Source organism: Orcinus orca, chromosome 1, assembly GCF_937001465.1.
Source record: "Orcinus orca chromosome 1, mOrcOrc1.1, whole genome shotgun sequence".
In the NCBI taxonomy this organism is placed as follows: Eukaryota; Metazoa; Chordata; class Mammalia; order Artiodactyla; family Delphinidae; genus Orcinus; species Orcinus orca.
The window spans coordinates 161,878,472-161,896,323 of record NC_064559.1 but is presented as its reverse complement, the minus strand read 5'-3'; the positions used below and the strand labels follow the sequence as shown (position 1 = coordinate 161,896,323).

The 17,852-nt window shown below is 39.4% G+C and overlaps 1 protein-coding gene and 1 long non-coding RNA gene across 2 annotated transcripts in view; one reads left to right on the top strand and one right to left on the bottom strand.

Annotated features, from left to right (window-relative positions):
• Positions 1–17,852, top strand: part of LOC117202852 (uncharacterized) — a 278,339-nt gene that overhangs the window by 65,776 nt on the left and 194,711 nt on the right. The window lies entirely within an intron of this gene.
• The window catches only part of C1H1orf87 (chromosome 1 C1orf87 homolog), a 115,418-nt gene that overhangs the window by 21,985 nt on the left and 75,581 nt on the right, over positions 1–17,852 (bottom strand). The window contains 1 exon segment of the mRNA XM_004273786.1: positions 16,845–16,909. Coding sequence (XP_004273834.1) covers positions 16,845–16,909 — 65 coding nt within the window.

Genomic DNA, 17,852 nt, shown 5'->3' with positions numbered 1-17,852 from the left:
TGTACTTTTTAGAGACCTTTTCCTGTAATTGATATCTAATCTCATAGCATTGTGGTCAGAGAAGATACTTGATACGATTTCAATTTTCTTATATTTACCAAGGCTTGATTTGTGACCCAAGATATGATCTATCCTGGAGAATGTTCCATGAGCACTTGAGAAGAAAGTTGTTGTTTTTGCATGGAATGTTGTTTTTTCTATGGAATGTCCTATAAATATCAATTAAGTCATTCTTGTTTAATGTATTATTTAAAGCTTGTTTTTCCTTATTTATTGTCATTTTAGACGATCTGTCCATTGGTGAAAGTGGGGTGTTAAAGTCTCCTACTATGATTGTGTTTCTGTCAATTTCTCCTTTTATGGCTGTTAGTATTTGCCTTATGTATTGTGGTGCTCCTATGTTGGGTGCATAAATATTTACAATTTTATATCTTCTTCTTGGATTGATCCCTTGATCATTATTGTCTCTTGTAATAGTCTTTGTTTTAAAGTCTATTTTGTCTGCTATGAGAATTGATACTCTAGCTTTCTTTTGATTTCCATTTGCATGGAATATGTTTTTCCATCCCCTCACTTGCAGCCTGTTTGTGTCCCTAGGTCTGAAGTGGGTCTCTTGTAGACAGCATATATATGGGTCTTGTTATTTTATCCATTCAGCCAGTCTATGTATTTTGGTTGGAGCATTTAATCCATTTATAATTAAGGTAATTATCAATATATATGTTCCTATTACCATTTTCTTAATTGTTTTGGGTTTGTTATTGTAGGTCTTTTCCTTCTCTTGTGTTACTTGCCTAGAAAAGTTCCTTTAGCATTTGTTGTAAAGCTGGTTTGGTGGTGCTGAATTCTCTTAGCTTTTGCTTGTCTGTAAAGGTGTTAATTTCTCCATCAAATCTGAATGGGATCCTTGCTGTGTAGGGTAATGTTGGTTGTAGGTTTTTCCCTTTCATCACTTCAAATATGTCCTGCCACTCCTTTCTGGCTTGCAGAGTTTCTGCTGAAAGATCAGCTGTTAACCTTATGGGGATTCCCTTGTATGTTTTTGTTGTTTTTCCCTTGCTGCTTTTAATATTTTTTCTTTGTATTTAATTTTTGATAGTTTAATATGTGTCTTGGCATGCTTCTCCTTGGATTTATCCTATATGGGACGCTCTGTTTTTCCTGGACTTGATTAACTATTTCCTTTCCCATATTAGGGAAGTTTTCAAATATAATCTCTTCAAATATTTTCTCAGTCCCTTTCTTTTTCTCTTTTCCTTCTGGGACCCCTATAATTCGAATGTTGGTGCGTTTAATGTTGTCACAGAGGTCTTTGAGACTGTCCTCAATTCTTTTCATTCTTTTTTCTTTATTCTTCTCTGCAGTAGTTATTTCCACCATTTTATCTTCCAGGTCACTTATCCGTTCTTCTGTCTCAGTTATTCTGCTATTGATCCCTTCTAGAGAACTTTTAATTTCATTTATTTTGTTGTTCATCATTGTTTGCTCTTTAGTTCTTCTAGGTCCTTGTTAAGCATCTCTTGTATTTTTTGCATACTATTTCTAAGATTTTGGATCATCTTTACTATCATTATTCTGAGTTCTTTTTCAGGTAGACTGCCTATTTCCTCTTCATTTATTAGGTCTGGTGGGATTTTACCTTGCTCCTTCATCTGCTGTGTGTTTCTCTGTCTTCTCCTTTTGCTTAACTTACTGTGTTTGAGGTCTCCTTTTCACAGGCTGCAGGTTCGTAGTTCCTGTTGTTTCTGGTGTCTGTCCCCAGTGGCTAAGGTTGGTTCTGTGGGTTGTGTAGGTTTCCTGGTGGAGGGGACTAGTGCCTGTGTTCTGGTGGGTGAGGCTGGATCTTCTCTTTCTTGTGGGAGGGTCCACGTCTGGTGATGTGTTTCAGGGTATCTGTGACCTTATTATGATTTTAGACAGCCTCTCTGTTGTTGAGTGAGGTTGTGTTCCTGTCTTGCTAGTTGTTTGGCATAGGGTGTCCTGCACTGTAGCTTATTGTTTCTTGAGTGGAGCTGGGTCTTGGCATTGAGATGGAGATCTCTGGGAGATATTCGCCGTTTGATATTACATGGAGCTGGGAGGTCTCTAATGGACCAATGTCCTGAACTTGGCTCTCCCACCTCAGAGGCACAGCCCTGACCCCTGGCCGGAGCACCAAGAGCCTGTCATCCACACAGCTCAGAATAAAAGAGAGTAAAAAAGAAAGAAAGAAAGGAAAAGATAAAATAAAATAAAATAAAGTTTTTAAAATAAAAAATTAATTATTAAAAAAATTAAAAGTAATAAAAAAAAGAAAGAAAGAAAGAAGAGAGCAACCAAACCAAAAAAGAAATCCACCAGTGATAACAAGCACTAAAAACTATACTAAAGAAAAAAAAAAGGGGGGAAAAAAAAACGGACAGACAGAACACTAGGATAAATGGTAAAAGCAAAGCTATACAGATAAAATCACACAGAGAAGCATACACATGCACACTCAAAAAAAGAGAAAAAGGGGAAAAAAATATATTGTTGCTCCCAAAGTCCACCTCCTCAATTTGGGATGATTCGTTATCTATTCAGGTATTCCACAGATACAAGGTACATCAAGTTGATTGTGGAGAGTTAATCCGCTGCTCCTGAGGCTGCTGGGAGAGATTTCCCTTTCTCTTCTTTCTTTGCACAGCTCCAAGGGTTCAGCTTTGGATTTGGCCCCGCCTCTGCATGTAGGTCATCTGAGGGTTCTGTTCTTCGCTCAGAGAGGACAGGTTTAAAGGAGCAGCTGATTCGGGGGCTCTGGCTCATTCAGGCCGGGGGGAGGGAGGGGTATGGATGCGTGGTGAGCCTGCGGCGGTAGAGGCCGGCATGGCGTTGCAACAACTTGAGGCATGCCGTGCATTCTCCCGGGGAAGTTGTCCCTGGATCATGGGATGCTGACGGTGGCGGGCTGCACAGGCTCCTGGGAAGGGAAGTGTGGATAGTGACCTGTGCTTGCACACAGGCTTCTTGGTGGCCGCAGCAACAGCCTTAGCGTCTCATGCCCATCTCTGGGGTCCACGCTGTTAGCCACAGCTCGCGCCCTTCTCTGGAGCTCCTTTAAGTGGCACTCTTAATCACCTCTCCTCGTGCACCAGAAAACAAAGAGGCAAGAAAAAGTGTCTTGCCTCTTCGGCAGTTCCAGACCTTTTCCCAGACTCCCTCCCAGCTAGCTGTGGCGAATTAGCCCCATTCAAGCTGTGTTCACACAGCCAACCCCAGTCCTCTCCCGGGATCCTACTGAAGCTGGAGCCTCAGCTTCCAGCCCCCACCCATCCTGGCAGGTGAGCAGACAAGCCTCACAGTCTGGTGGCTGCTGGTCGGTACCGATCCTCTGTGCGGGAATCTCTCTGCTTTGTCCTCTGCATCCCTGTTGCTGTGCTCTGCTCCGTGGCTCAGAAGATTCCCCCTCTGCCACCCGCAGTCTTTGCCCGTGAAGGGGGTTCCTAGTGTGTGGAAACCTTTCCTCCTTCATAGCTCGCTCTCACTGGTGCAGGTCCCATCCCTATTCTTTTGTCTCTGTTGTTTTTCTTTTGCCCTACCCAGGTACATGGGGAGTTTCTTCCCTTTTGGGAGGTCTGAGGTCTTCTGCCAGTGTTCAGTAGGTGTTCTGTAGGGGTTGTTCCACATGTAGATGTATTTCTGATGTATTTGTGGGGAGGAATGTGATCTCCACATCTTACTCTTCTGCCATTTTTTTTTTTTTTTTTTTTTTTTACTCTTCTGCCATCTTGAAGCTCCTCTTGAGTCTTGAGCTTATTTTTGTGTATAGTGTTAGGGAGTGTTCTAATTTTATTCTTTTACATGTAGCTGTCCAGTTTTCCCAGCAACACTTATTGAAGAGACTGTCTTTCTTCCATTGTATATTCTTGCCTCCTTTGTCACAGATTTGGTGAACAAAGCTGCATGGATTTATCTCTGGGTTTTGTGTCCTCTTCCATTGATATGTATTTCTGTTTTTGTGCCAGTACCATACTGTTCTGATGACTGTAGCTTTGTAGTATAGCCTGAAGTCAGGGAGCTTGATTCCTCCAGCTCCATTTTTCTTTGTTAAGATTGCTTTGGCTATTCGAGATTTTTCGTTCCATATAAGTTGTAAAAGTTTTTGTTCTAATTCTGTGAAAAATGCCATTGGTAATTTGATAGGGATTGCATTGAATCTGTAGATTGCTTTGGGTAGTAGAGTCATTTTCACAATGTTGATTCTTCCAATCCGAGAACATGGTATATCTTTCCATCTGTTTGTGTTGTCTTTTATTTCTTTCATCAGTATCTTATCAAAACTTACCTGATAGTTTTCTGAGTACAGGTCTTTTGCCTCCTAAGGTAGGTTTATTCCTAGGTATTTTATTCTTTTTGTTGCAATGGTGAATGGGATTGTTTCCTTAATTTCTCTTTCTGATCTTCTTTTGTTAGTGTATACGAATGCAAGAGATTTCTGTGTATAAATTTTGTATCCTGCAACTTTACCAAATTTTATTAATGAGCTCTAGTAGTTTTCCTGTAGCATCCTTAGGAGTTTCTATGTATAGTATCATGTCATCTACAAACAGTGACAGTTTTACTTCATCTTTTCCAATTTGGATTCCTTTTATTTCTTTTTCTTATCTGATTGCCATGGCTAGGACTTCCAAAACTATGTTGAATAATAGTGGTGAGACTGGACATCTTTGTTTTCTTCCTGATCTTAGAGGAAATACTTTTTCAGTTTTTCACCATTGAGAATGATGTTTGCTGTGGGTTTGTCATATATGGGCTTTATTATGTTGAGGTAGGTTCCCTCTATGTCCCCTTTCTGGAGAGTTTTTATCAAAAATCAGTGTTGAATTTTGTCAAAAGTTTTTCTGCATCTATTGAGATGATCATATGGTATTTTGTATTTTGTCTAGTCTTCTAGTTGATGTTGCCAACAGGTCCATTCTAGTCCTAACTCTAACTTACCGATATTAAGTTTTTATGTGATAATCATACATACAGTAAAAACAAGGTCACAGGATTTTTGTGATTCCAAATGTGAAAAGTTTTATAATATGAGACAGTATATATAAAATGAGTCATTTTAGTCAGGTTATGACAGAATCTTTGAGTGAAAATTGGAATGAGAAAATTTACAATTCTACACACTGTAAATGAGTAGTTGTCTTTATTTTCTTATAACGCCACTTCTTTCCTTTCGTGACACTTACATGTGGGGCTAGAGAACATGCAAACAAAATGGCCCACTCAGTGCCTAACAGCATTTAATAATCATAGCTCCAGCAATACTGAAATGGGAAGAGATCAAAACATTAAGTTTCTCAGTAAGCAACAGGCTTTCACAACAATGCAACAACAGTACCACGATGCTCCTTTTACTCTATAAAGCGTAATATTGCCTAAACTTTTTGTTTGTCAGACTCATAATCACCTATGAGATTCTAGACTCTGCTAATAGCATGTCTTTTTCTATGTTTCCTCAGCCCTAAGGATGGCAGCTGCTTCCTACAGTTACTAATCTCTGGGTTACCTCATGGTCATGGGTTGGATTGTGTCCCCTAACGTAGGTACCACTGAAACCTGTTAATATGACCTTGTTTGTAAACAACGTCTTCTATATGTAATCAGGTTAAGGTGATGTCATTATGGATTTGGGTGGGCCTGAAGTTGAATGAACAGTAGTGTATTTGTACAGAGAAAGAGAGGGGGATTAGATGCAGAGACAAAAAAGAGGCAGAGAGGAAAGAAGGCCATGTGAAGACAGAGACAGAGATTGCAGTTATGCAGCCATCAGCCAAGGAAGTCTTGGGGCCACCAGAAGCTGGGAGAGGCGAGGAAAGACTCTTTCCTAGAGCCTTGAGAGGTAGCATGGCCCTCCTGATATCTTGATTTCAGACTTCTAGTCTCAGAACCACGAGAAAAGATATTTCTGTTATTTTAAGCCACCCAGTTTGTGGCACTTTGTTAATGACAAATGCCCTAGGGAAATGAATACACTCACCATCCTCTTTTTGCTATTTCAGTCTTCTATCAATAATATTGGTAATAACAAATCTCTCAATCCCCTGCTATAAATTCCCTCTGTTTGAAATACCTAGTGAGGTATCTGGTTTTACCACTGGAATGTAAACTGATATACTACGCTTCCCCCCATATTCTCAGTACTTTGTATCTTGATCTAAAGGGTAATCACCAAACAGTTGATGGATGTAGCAAATAGAGAATTGCAACAACAGATTAATATCAATGCATATTTTTTCACTTGTCATATATAACACTTGTTAATTGCTAAATATTTTGCCCAATTCGTCTTTATCATTTCACTTAATAATATGTCTTGGAAATCTTCCTGTATCAGATCAGCCATGTTATTTTACAGCTGCATAGTTTTATCAATTGGATATACTGTTATTTAATTAAATGGTGCCTGAAGGATCCTTTAATTGTTTCCATCTTGTTTTTTTCTTTTAGGTTCTTATCAGTTATCTATTTTATACATATTAGTGTATATAATCCAATCTCCCAATTCAACCTCCCCCACCCCGCTTTCCCACCTTGGTGTCCTTGTTCTTTACATCTGTGTCTCTATTTCTGCCTTGAAAACTGGTTCATCTGTACCATTTTTCTAGATTCCACATATATGCGTTAATACACAGTATTTGTTTTTCTCTTCCTGACTTACTTCACTCTGTATGACAGTCTCTAGGTCCATCCACGTCTCTACATATGACCCAATTTCATTCCTTTTTATGGTTAATATTCCATTGTATATATGTACCACTTCTTCTTTATCCATTCATCTGTCGATGGACATTTAGGTTGATTCCATGACCTGGCTATTGTAAATAGTGCTGCAATGAACATTGGGGTGCATGTGCCTTTTTGAATTACATTTTTCTCTTGGTATATGCCCAGTAGTGGGATTGTTGGGTGACATGGTAATTCTATTTTTAGTTTTTTAAGGACCCCCCATACTGTTCTCCACACTGCTGTATCAATTTACATTCCCACCAACAGTGCAAGAGGTCTCCCTTTTCTCCACACCCTCTCCAGCATTTGTTGTTTGTAGATTTTCTGATGATGCTCATTCTAACTGGTGTAAGGTGATACCTCGTTGTAGTTTTGATTTTAATTTCTCTAATAATTAATAATTTTAAGTTTCATTAGGTCCCATTTGTTTATTTTTGTTTTTATTTCCATTACTCTAGGAGGTGGGTCAAAAAGGATCTTGCTGTGATTTATGTCAAAAGTGTTCTTCCTATGTTTTCCTCTAAGAGTTTTATAGTGTCTGGTCTTACATTTAGGTCTTTAATCCATTTTGAGTTTATTTTTGTGTATAGTTCTAGGGAGTGTTCTAATTTCATTCTTTTACATGTAGCTGTCCAGTTTTCCAAGCACCACTTTTTGAAGAGACTGTCTTTTCTCCATTGTATATCCTTGCCTCCTTTGTCATACATTAGTTGACCATAGGTGCATGAGTATATCTTTGGGCTTTCTATCCTGTTGCATTGATCTGTATTTCAGTTTTCGTGCCAGTACCATATTGTCTTGATTACTGTAGCTTTGTAGTATAGTCTGAAGTCAGGGAGTCTGATTGCTCTAGCTCCATTTTTCTTCCCCAAGATTGCTCTGGCTTTTCATGGTCTTTTTTATCTCCATAGAAATTTTAAGATTTTTTGTCCTAGTTCTATAAAAAATGCCATTGGTAATTTGATAGAGGTTGCATTGAATCTGTAGATTGCTTTGGGTAGCATAGTCATTTTCACAATATTCATTCTTTCAATCCAAGAACATGGTATATCGCTCCATCTGTTTGTGTCATCTTTGATTTCTTTCATCAGTCTCCTATAGTTTTCTGAGTACAGTTCTTTTATCTCCTTAGGTAGGTTTATTCCTAGGTATTTTATTCTTTTTATTGCAGTGGAGAATGGGATCGTTTCCTTAATTCCACTTTCTGATCTTTCATTGTTAGTGTATAGGAATACAAGAGATTTCTGTCCATTAATTTTGTATCCTGCAGCTTTACCAAATTCATTGATTAGCTCTAGTAGTCTTCTGGTGGCATCTTTACGATTTTCTATGTATAGTATCATGTCTTCTGCAAACAGTGGCCATTCTACTTCTTCTTTTCCAATTTGGATTCCTTTTATTTCTTTTTCTTCTCTGATTGCCATGGCTAGGACTTCCAAAACTATGTTGAATAATAGTGGCAAGAGTGGACATCTCTGTCTTGTTCCTTATCTTAGAGGAAATGCTTTCAGTTTTTCACCATTGAGAATGATATTTGCTGTAAGTTTGTTGTATATGGCCTTTATTATGTTTAGGTAGGTTCTCTCAATGCCTACTTTCTGGACAGTTTTTATCATAAATGGTTTTGAAGTTTGTCAAAAGCTTTTTCTGCATCTATTGAGATGATCATATGCTTTTTATCCTTCAATTTGATAATATGGTGTGTCACATTGAATGATTTGCATATATTGAATAATCCTTGCATCCCTGGGAGAAATCCCACTTGATCATGGTGTATGATCCTTTTAATGTGTCATTGGATTCTGTTTGCTAGTATTTTGTTGAGGATTTCTTTTTTTAACATCTTTATTGGAGTATAATTGCATTACAATGGTGTGTTAGTTTCTGCTTTATAACAAAGTGAATCAGTTATACATATACATATGTTCCCATATCTCTTCCCTCTTGTGTCTCCCTCCCTCCCACCCTCCTTATTCCACCCCTCTAGGTGGTCAGAAACCACCTAGATGATCTCCCTGTGCTATGCGGCTACTTCCCACTAGCTATCTATTTTACGTTTGGTAGTGTATATATGTCCATGCCACCCTCTCATTTTGTTACAGCTTACCCTTCCCCCTCCCCATATCCTCAAGTCCATGCACTCGAAGGTCTGTGTCTTTATTCCCGTCTTACCCCTAGGTTCTTCATGACCTTTATTTTTTTCTTAGATCCCATATATATGTGTTAGCATACGGTATTTCTTTTTCTCTTTCTGACTTACTTCACTCTGTATGACAGACTGTAGGTCCATCCACCTCACTACAAATAACTCAATTTTGTTTCTTTTTATGACTAAGTAATATTCCATTGTATATATGTGCCACATCCTCTTTATCCATTCATCTGTTGATGGACACTTAGGTTGCTTCCATATCCTGGCTATTGTACATAGAGCTGCAATGAACATTTTGGTACATGACTCTTTTTTTTTTTGTGGTATGTGGGCCTCTCACTGTTGTGGCCTCTCCTGTTGTGGAACACAGGCTCCAGACGCGCAGGCTCAGAGGCCATGGCTCACAGGCCCAGCCACTCCATGGGATGTGAGATCCTCCTGGACAGGGGCATGAACCCATGTCCCCTGCATCAGCAGGCAGACTCTCAACCACTGCATCACAGGGAAGCCCCAAGTACATGACTCTTTTTGAATTATGGTTTTCTCAGGGTATATGTCCAGCAGTGGGATTGCTGGGTCATATGGTAGTTCTATTGGTAGTTTTTTAAGAAACCTCCATACTGTTCTCCATAGTGGCTGTATCAATTTACATTCCCACCAACAGTGCAAGAGGGTTCCCTTTTCTCCACACTCTCTCCAGCATTTATCGTTTCTACATTTTTTGATGATGTCCATTCTGACCGGTGTGAGATGATATCTCATTGTAGTTTTGATTTGCATTTCTCTAATGATTAATGATGTTGAGCTTTCTTTCATGTGTTTGTTGGCAATCTGTATATCTTCTTTGGAGAAATGTCTATTTAGGTCTTCTGCCCATTTTCGGATTGGGTAGTTTGTTTCTTTGGTATTGAGGTGCATGAGCTGCTTGTAAATTTTGGAGATTAATCCTTTGTCACTTGCTTCATTTGCAAATATTTTCTCCCATTCTGAGGGTTGTCTTTGGTCTTGTTTAGGGTTTCCTTTGCTGAGCAAAAGCTTTTAAGTTTCATTAGGTCCCATTTGTTTATTTTTGTTTTTATTTACATTTCTCTAGGAGGTGGGTCAAAAAGGATCTTGCTGTGATTTATGTCATAGAGTGTTATACCTATGTTTTCCTCTAAGGGTTTGATAGTGTCTGGCCTTACATTTAGGTTTTTAATCCATTTTGAGTTTATTATTATGCATGGTGTTAGGGAGTGTTCTAATTTCATACATTTACATGTACCTGTCCAGTTTTCCCAGCACCACTTATTGAAGAGGCTGTCTTTTCTCCACTGTATATTCTTGCCCCCTTTATCAAAGATAAGGTGACCATATGTGCATGGGTTTATCTCTGGGCTTTCTATCCTGTTCCACTGATCTATCTTTCTGTTTTTGTGCCAGTACCATATTGTCTTGATTATTGTAGCTTTGTAGTATAGTCTGAAGTCAGGAAGCCTGATTCCTCTAGCTCCATTTTTCTTTCTCAAAATTGCTTTGGCTATTCGGGGTCTTTTGTGTTTCCATACAAATTGTGAAGTTTTTTTGTTCTAGTTCTGTGAAAAATGCCAGTGGTAGTTTGATAGGCATTGCATTGAATCTGTATCATCTTTAATGTATCATCTTTAATTTGTATCATCTTTAATTTCTTTCATCAGTGTCTTATAATTTTTTTGCATACAGGTCTTTTGTCTCCATAGGTAGGTTTATTCCTAGATATTTTATTGTTTTTGTTACAATGGTAAATGGGAGTGTTTTCTTAATTTCACTTTCAGATTTTTCATCATTAGTTTATAAGAATGCCAGAGATTTCTGTGCATTAATTTTGTATCCTGCTACTTTACCAAATTCATTGATTAGTTCAAGTAGGTTTCTAGTAGCATCTTTAGGATTCTCTATGTATAGTATGATGTCATCTGCTAACAGTGACAGCTTTATTTCTTCTTTTCTGATTTTGATTTATTTTATTTCTTTTTCTTCTCTGATTGCTGTGGCTAAAACTTCCAAAACTATGTTGAATAAGAGTGGTGAGAGTGGGCAACCTTGTCTTGTTCCTGATCTTTGTGGAAATGGTTTCAGTTTTTCACCATTGAGGACGATGTTGGCTGTGGGTTTGTCATATATGGCCTTTATTATGTTGAGGAAATTTCCCTCTATGCCTACTTTCTGGAGGGTTTTTATCATAAATGGGTGTTGAATTTTGTCAAAAGCTTTCTCTGCATCTATTGAGATGATCATATGGTTTTTCTCCTTCAATTTGTTAATATGGTGTATCACGTTGATTGATTTGCATATATTGAAGAGTCCTTGCATTCCTGGAATAAACCCCACTTGATCATGGTGTATGTTCTTTTTAATGTGCTGTTGGATTCTGTTTGCTAGTGTTTTGTTGAGGATTTTTTTTTTTTGAACTTTATTTTTATTTTTTTAACATCTTTATTGGGGTATAATTGCTTTACAATGGTGTGTTAGTTTCTGCTTTATAACAAAGTGAATCAGTCATACATAAACATATGTTCCCATATGTCTTCCCTCTTGCGTCTCCCTCCCTCCCACCCTCCCTATCCCACCCCTCCAGGCTGTGTTGAGGATTTTTGCATCTATTTTCATCAGTGATATTGGCCTGTAGTTTTCTTTCTTTGTGACATCTTTGTCTGGTTTTGGTATCAGGGTGATGGTGGCCTTGTAGAATGAGTTTGGGAGTGTTCCTCTCTCTGCTATATTTTGGAAGAGTTTGAGAAGGCTAGGTGTTAGCTCTTCTCTAAATTTTGATAGAATTTGCCTGTGAAGCCATCTGGTCCTGGGCGTTTGTTTGTTGAAAGCTTTTTAAACACAGTTTCAATTTCAGTGCTTGCGATTGGTGTATTCATATTTTCTGTTTTTCTTGGTTCAGTCTCAGCATGTTGTGCGTATCTAAGAATTTGTCAATTTCTTCCAGGTTGTCCATTTTATTGGCATAGAGTTGCTTGTAGTAATCTCTCATGATCCTTTGTATTTCTGCAGTATCAGTTGTTACTTCTCCTTTTTCATTTCTAATTCTATTGATTTGAGTCTTCTCCCTTTTTTTCTTCATGAGTCTGGCTAATGGTTTACCAATTTTGTTTATCTTCTCAAAGAACCAGCTTTAGTTTTATTGATCTTTGCTATCATTTCTTTTTCATTTATTTCTTTTTTTCATTTCTTTTTCATTTATTTCTGATCTAATCTTTATGATTTCTTTCCTTCTGCTAACTTTGGGGATTTTTGTTCTTCTTTCTCTAATTGCTTTAGGTGCAAGGTTAGGTTGTTTATTTGAGATGTTTCATGTTTCTTAAGGTAGGATTGTTTTGCTATAAACTTCCCTGTTAGGACTGCTTTTGCTGCATCCCATCAGTTTTGGGTCATCGTGTTTCCATTGTCATTTGTTTCTAGGTATTTTTTAATTTTGTCTTTGATTTCTTCAGTAATCACTTCGTTATTAAGTAGTGTATTGTTTAGCCTCCAATGTGTTTGTATGTTTTACAGATCTTCTCCTGTAATTGATATCTAGTCTCATAGTGTTGGTGTCAGAAAAGATACTTGATACGATTTCAATTTTCTTAAATTTACCAAGGCTAGATTTGTAACCGAAGATAGGACCTATCCTAGAGGATATTCCATGAGCACTTGAGAAAAACGTGTATTCTGTTGTTTTTGGATGGAATGTCCTATAAATATCCATGAAGTACATCTTGCTTAATGTATCATTTAAAGCTTGTGTTTCCTTATTTATTTTCATTTTGGATGATCTGTCCATTAGTGAAAGTGGGGTGTTAAAGCCCTTACTATGATTGTGTTACTGTCGATTTCCCCTTTTAAGGCTGTTAGTATTTGCCTTATGTATTGAGGTGCTCCTATGATGGGTGCATAAATATTTACAATTGTTATATCTTCTTGGATTGATCCCTTGATCATTATGTAGTGTCCTTCTTTGTCTCTTGTAACAGTCTTTAATTTAAAATCTATTTTGTCTGATATGAGAATTGCTACTCCAGCTTTCTTTTGATTTCCATTTGCATGGAATATCTTTTTCCATCCCCTCACCTCAGTCTGTATGTGTCCCTAGGTCTGAAGTGGGTCTCTTGTAGACAGCATATATATGTGTGTTGTTTTTGTATCCATTCAGCCAGTCTGTGTCGTTGGTGGGAGCATTTAATCCATTTACATTTAAGGTAATTATCGATATGTATGTTCCTATTCCCATTTTTTAAAGTGTTTTGGGTTGTTATTGTAGGTCTTTTCCTTCTCTTGTGTTTCTTGCCTAGAGAAGATCCTTTAGCATTTGTTGTAAAGCTGGTTTGGTGGTGCTGATCTCTCTCAGCTTTTGCTTGTCTGTAAAAGTTTTAATTTCTCCATCAAATCTGAATGAGATCATTGCTGGATAGAGTAATCTTGGTTGTAGGTTTTTCTCCTTTATCACTTTAAATATGTCCTTCCACTCCCTTCTGGCTTGCAGACTTTCTGCTGAAAGATTAGCTGTTAACCTTATGAGATTCCCTTGTGTGTTATTTGTTGTTTTTCCCTTGCTGCTTTTAATATGTTTTCTTTGTATTTAATTTTTGATAGTTTGATTAATATGTGTCTTGGCATGTTTCTCCTTGGATTTATCCTGTATGGTACTCTCTGTTTTTCCTGGACTTGATTAGCTATTTCCTTCCCCATATTAGGGATGTTTTCTCAGTCCCTTTCTTTTACTCTTATTCTTCTGGGACCCCTATAATTTGTATGCTGGTGCATTGAATGTTGTCTCAGAGGTCTCTTAGACTGTCCTCAATTCTTTTCATTCTTTTTTTCTTTATTCTCTTCTGAAGTAGTTATTTCCACCATTTTATCTTCTAGGTCACTTATCCGTTCTTCTGCCTCAGTTATTCTGCTATTGATCCTGTCTATTTTTAATTTTATTTATTGTGTTGTTCATCATTGCTTGTTTCGTCTTTAGTTCTTCTAGGTTCTTGTTAAATGTTTCTTGCATTTTCTCTATTCTATTTCCATGATTTTGGATCATCTTTACTATCAGTATTCTGAACTCTTTTTCAGGTAGACTGCCTATTTCCTCTTCATTTGTTAGGTCTGGTGGGTTTTTACCTTGCTCCTTCATCTGCTGTGTGTTTTTCTGTCTTTTCATTTTGCTTACTGTATTGTGTTTGGTGTATCCTTTTCACAGGCTGCAGGTTCGTAGTTCCCACTGTTTTTGGTTTCTGTCCCCAGTGGCTAAGGTTGGTTCTGTGGGTTGTGTAGGTTTCCTGGTGGAGGGGACTAGTGCCTGCGTTCTGGTGGATGAGGCTGGATCTTGTCTTTCTGGTGGTAGGTCCACGTCTGGTGGTGTGTTTTGGGGTGTCTGTGGCCTTATTATGATTTTAGGCAGCCTCTCTGCTAATGGATGGGGCTGTGTTCCTGTCTTGCTAGTTGTTTGGCATAGCGTGTCCAGCACGGTAGCTTGCTGGTCGTTGAGTGAAGCTGGGTCTTGGCATTGAGATGGAGATCTCTGGGAGATATTCGCCATTTGATATTATGTGGAGCTGGGAGGTCTCTTGTGGACCAGTGTCCTGAACTTGGCTCTCCCACCTCCGTGGCACAGCCCTGATGCCCGGCTGGAGCACCAAGATCCTGTCCTCCACATGGCTCAGAATAAAAGGCAGAAAAAATAGAAAGAAAGAAAGAAAGAGAGAGATAAAGAAAGAAATAAAGAGGATAAAATAAAATAAAGTAAGATAAAATAAAATAATTAAAATAAAATATAAATATTAAGAAAAAAATTTTAAAAAGTAAAAAAAAAAAACGGATGGACACAACCCTAGGACAAATGGTGAAAGCAAAGCTCTACAGACAAAATCTCACACAGAAGCATATACATACACACTCAGAAAAAGAGGAAAAGGGGAAAAAATAATCTATCTTGCTCCCAAAGTCCACCTTCTCAATTTGGGATGATTTCTTGTCTATTCCAGTATTCCACAGATGCAGGGTACATGAATTTGATTGTGGAGCTTTAATCCGCTGTCTGAGGCTGCTGGGAGAAATTTCCCTTTTCACAGCTCCCTGGGTTCAGCTTTGGATTTGGCCCCGCCTCTGCGTGTAGGTCGCTGGAGGGCGTCTGTTTTTCACTCAGACAAGACGGGGTTAAAGGAGCCGCTGATTCGGGGGCTCTGGCTCACTCAGGCCGGGGGGAGGGAGGGGTATGAATGCGGGGCGAGCCTGCGGCGGCAGAGGCCAGCGTGACGTTGCACCAGCCTGAGGCGCGTCGTGCGTTCTCCCGGGGAAGTTGTCCCTGGATCACGGGACCCTAGCAGTGGCGGGCTGCACTGGCTCCCCGGAAGGGAGGTGTGGATAGTGACCTGTGCTTGCACACAGGTTTCTTGGTGGCGGCAGCAGCAGCCTTAGCATCTCATGCCCGTCTCTGGGGTCCGCGCTGTTAGCCGCAGCTCGCACCCATCTCTGGAACTCCTTTAAGCAGCGCTCTTAATCCCCTCTCCTTGCGCACCAGGAAACAAAGAGGCAAGGAAAAGTCTCTTGCCTCTTCGGCAGCTGCAGACTTTTCCCGGAACCGCTCCCAGCTAGCTGTAGTGCACTAGCCCCCTTCAGGCTGTGTTCACGCCACCTACCCCAGTCTTCTCCCTGTGCCCCGACCGAAGCCCGAGCCTCAGCTCCCAGCCCCGCCCGCCCCGGCGGGTGAGCAGACAAGCCTCTCGGGCTGGTGAGTGCCGGTCGGCAGCGATCCACTGTGCGGGAATCTCTCTGCTTTGCCCTCCGCACCCCTGTTGCTGTCCTCTCCTCCGTGGCTCTGAAGCTTCTCCCCTCCGCCACCCGCCGTCTCCACCTGCGAAGGCACTTCTAGTGTGTGGAGACCTTTCCTCCTTCACAGCTCCCTCTCACTGGTGCAGGTCCCGTCCCTATTCTTTTGTCTATGTTTTTTTTCCTTTTTCTTTTGCTCTACCCAGGTACGTGGAGAATTTCTTGCCTTTTGGGGGGTCTGAGGTCTTCTGCCAGCGTTCAGTGGGTGTTCTATAGGAGTTGTTCCACGTGTAGATGTATTTCTGATGTACCTGTGGGGAGGAAGGTGATCTCCCCATCTTACTCTTCCGCCATCTTCTCAAATTCTGTTGAGGAATTTTGCATCTATATTCATCAGCGATATTGGTCTCTAATTTTCTTTTTTTGTCTGGTTTTGGTATCAGGGTGATGGTGGTCTCGTAGAATGAGTTTGTGAGTGTTCCTTCCTCTGCAATTTTTGGAAGAGTTTGAGTAGGATGGGTGTTAGCTCTTCTCTAAATGTTTGATTGAATTCACCTGTGAAGCTATCTGGTCCTGGACTTTTGTTGTTGGAAGATTTTTAATCACATTTTCAATTTCATTACTTGTGATTGGTCTGTTCATATTTTCTATTTCTTCCTGGTTCAGTCTTGGAAGGTTATACCTTTCTAAGAATTTGTCCATTTCTTCCAGGTTGTCCATTTTATTGACATAGAGTTGCTTGTACTAGTCTCTTTTAAAATGTGTCCAGAAAGTTGGTTCACTAAACATATATATATATAAATCTTGGAGAGTTCTTTGGTGAGATATTAGTAGGATAAGTACCTAGCTACAGGATTCTCAGATCTAAGTGACTGTACAACTGAAATTCTAATAAGGAATATCGACTTCTTTTATAAATGTGCTGCATTCTTCTTAAAGGGCTATCACTAGAGACTGCTTCATGTTATAATACAGCTTGGAGAATTATGCCTTTTACAACCCAACTGACCTAAAGTATAGCCATCAAGGAAAACTTCACTCTTATTTTTTCTTCACTGGTAAGCCATTTACATTTCTGGGAGCAATGAGATGAAACCCAACTAACAAACCATTGGGGCTAAGTCACAGCCTCAACTAGAGCTCTGGGAATAGGTCTCTCGAGGAACAAAATAACCAGACTCACTGGGAGGCAAATCAGATGACAAATAAGATGAAGCTCTGTTCAACAACTCAACAAAATTCTGCCATCTGTGAAAGAAAAGGAAACATAATACCTGTGATCAATGTGGGAAGCTCTGGAAGAATGTGCAATAAAGCTTAAAGCTTATACAGATAGTGATATTAAAGGAGTTTTTTGATGTCTGTATCATTTGGGGTGCAGTGAAGGAAACACAAGCTACTTTAAGTGTCTCTAATAGAAATGGAAATTAGGCACTCACAAAATTATTGCAGGGGCTAGTAGAATGGAGGTTGGTGTCTGCTGCTGGGCTAAGGGTTAGGCCTCAGAAGATGTAGCCCAGAGTCCAGGGAACTGCAGGAAATTCTGGCTGATGTCTCAGATGCCCTTGGCCATGAGTTTGGTGATTAGGCAGTATATAGGGCATTCTGGCCACCAGAAAAACTGATGTCTGCCAGGGTTATTGGAGTTGCTACTACTGCAGAAAAATAATAAATACTTATAATGTCCCTGCCCCTCTCCCCAGTCTTCCTGCCTTTGAAATCTCATGCAGTTGCATTTCAGTGATGGAACTTAAATCAATTCCAGAACCTCAGTTTTTAAGGGAGCTTTGGAAATATTCTTTTTAGCCTTCCTAAGTGTGGGAAGTATTACAACATAGGAAAGAACATAGAAGAGGATAGAAATGGGTGCTAAGTGCAAATAGATATTTAGTGAAGTCCCCAAGCAGAAATTGCATTGAAGAATGCATGAGCACTTGACAATCAGGGAGTCATTTAAAACTTACAAGTACTTTAGGAACACTTTGGTAGTGAGAATCTCTTATATTTGCTTGCCCAACATCCATTCTCCATTTATATAAAAATATGTTTCTCTTGGGTAATGGGCTACAATCTATGTCCCATACCCTCCCCTAGACAATGTTGTGACCCACTCAGTCTAATTAATCTCAATCTATCACTTCACTTTCCCTATCCTTCCCTCCCTCCCTTCTTCCCTCTCTCCCACTCTCTG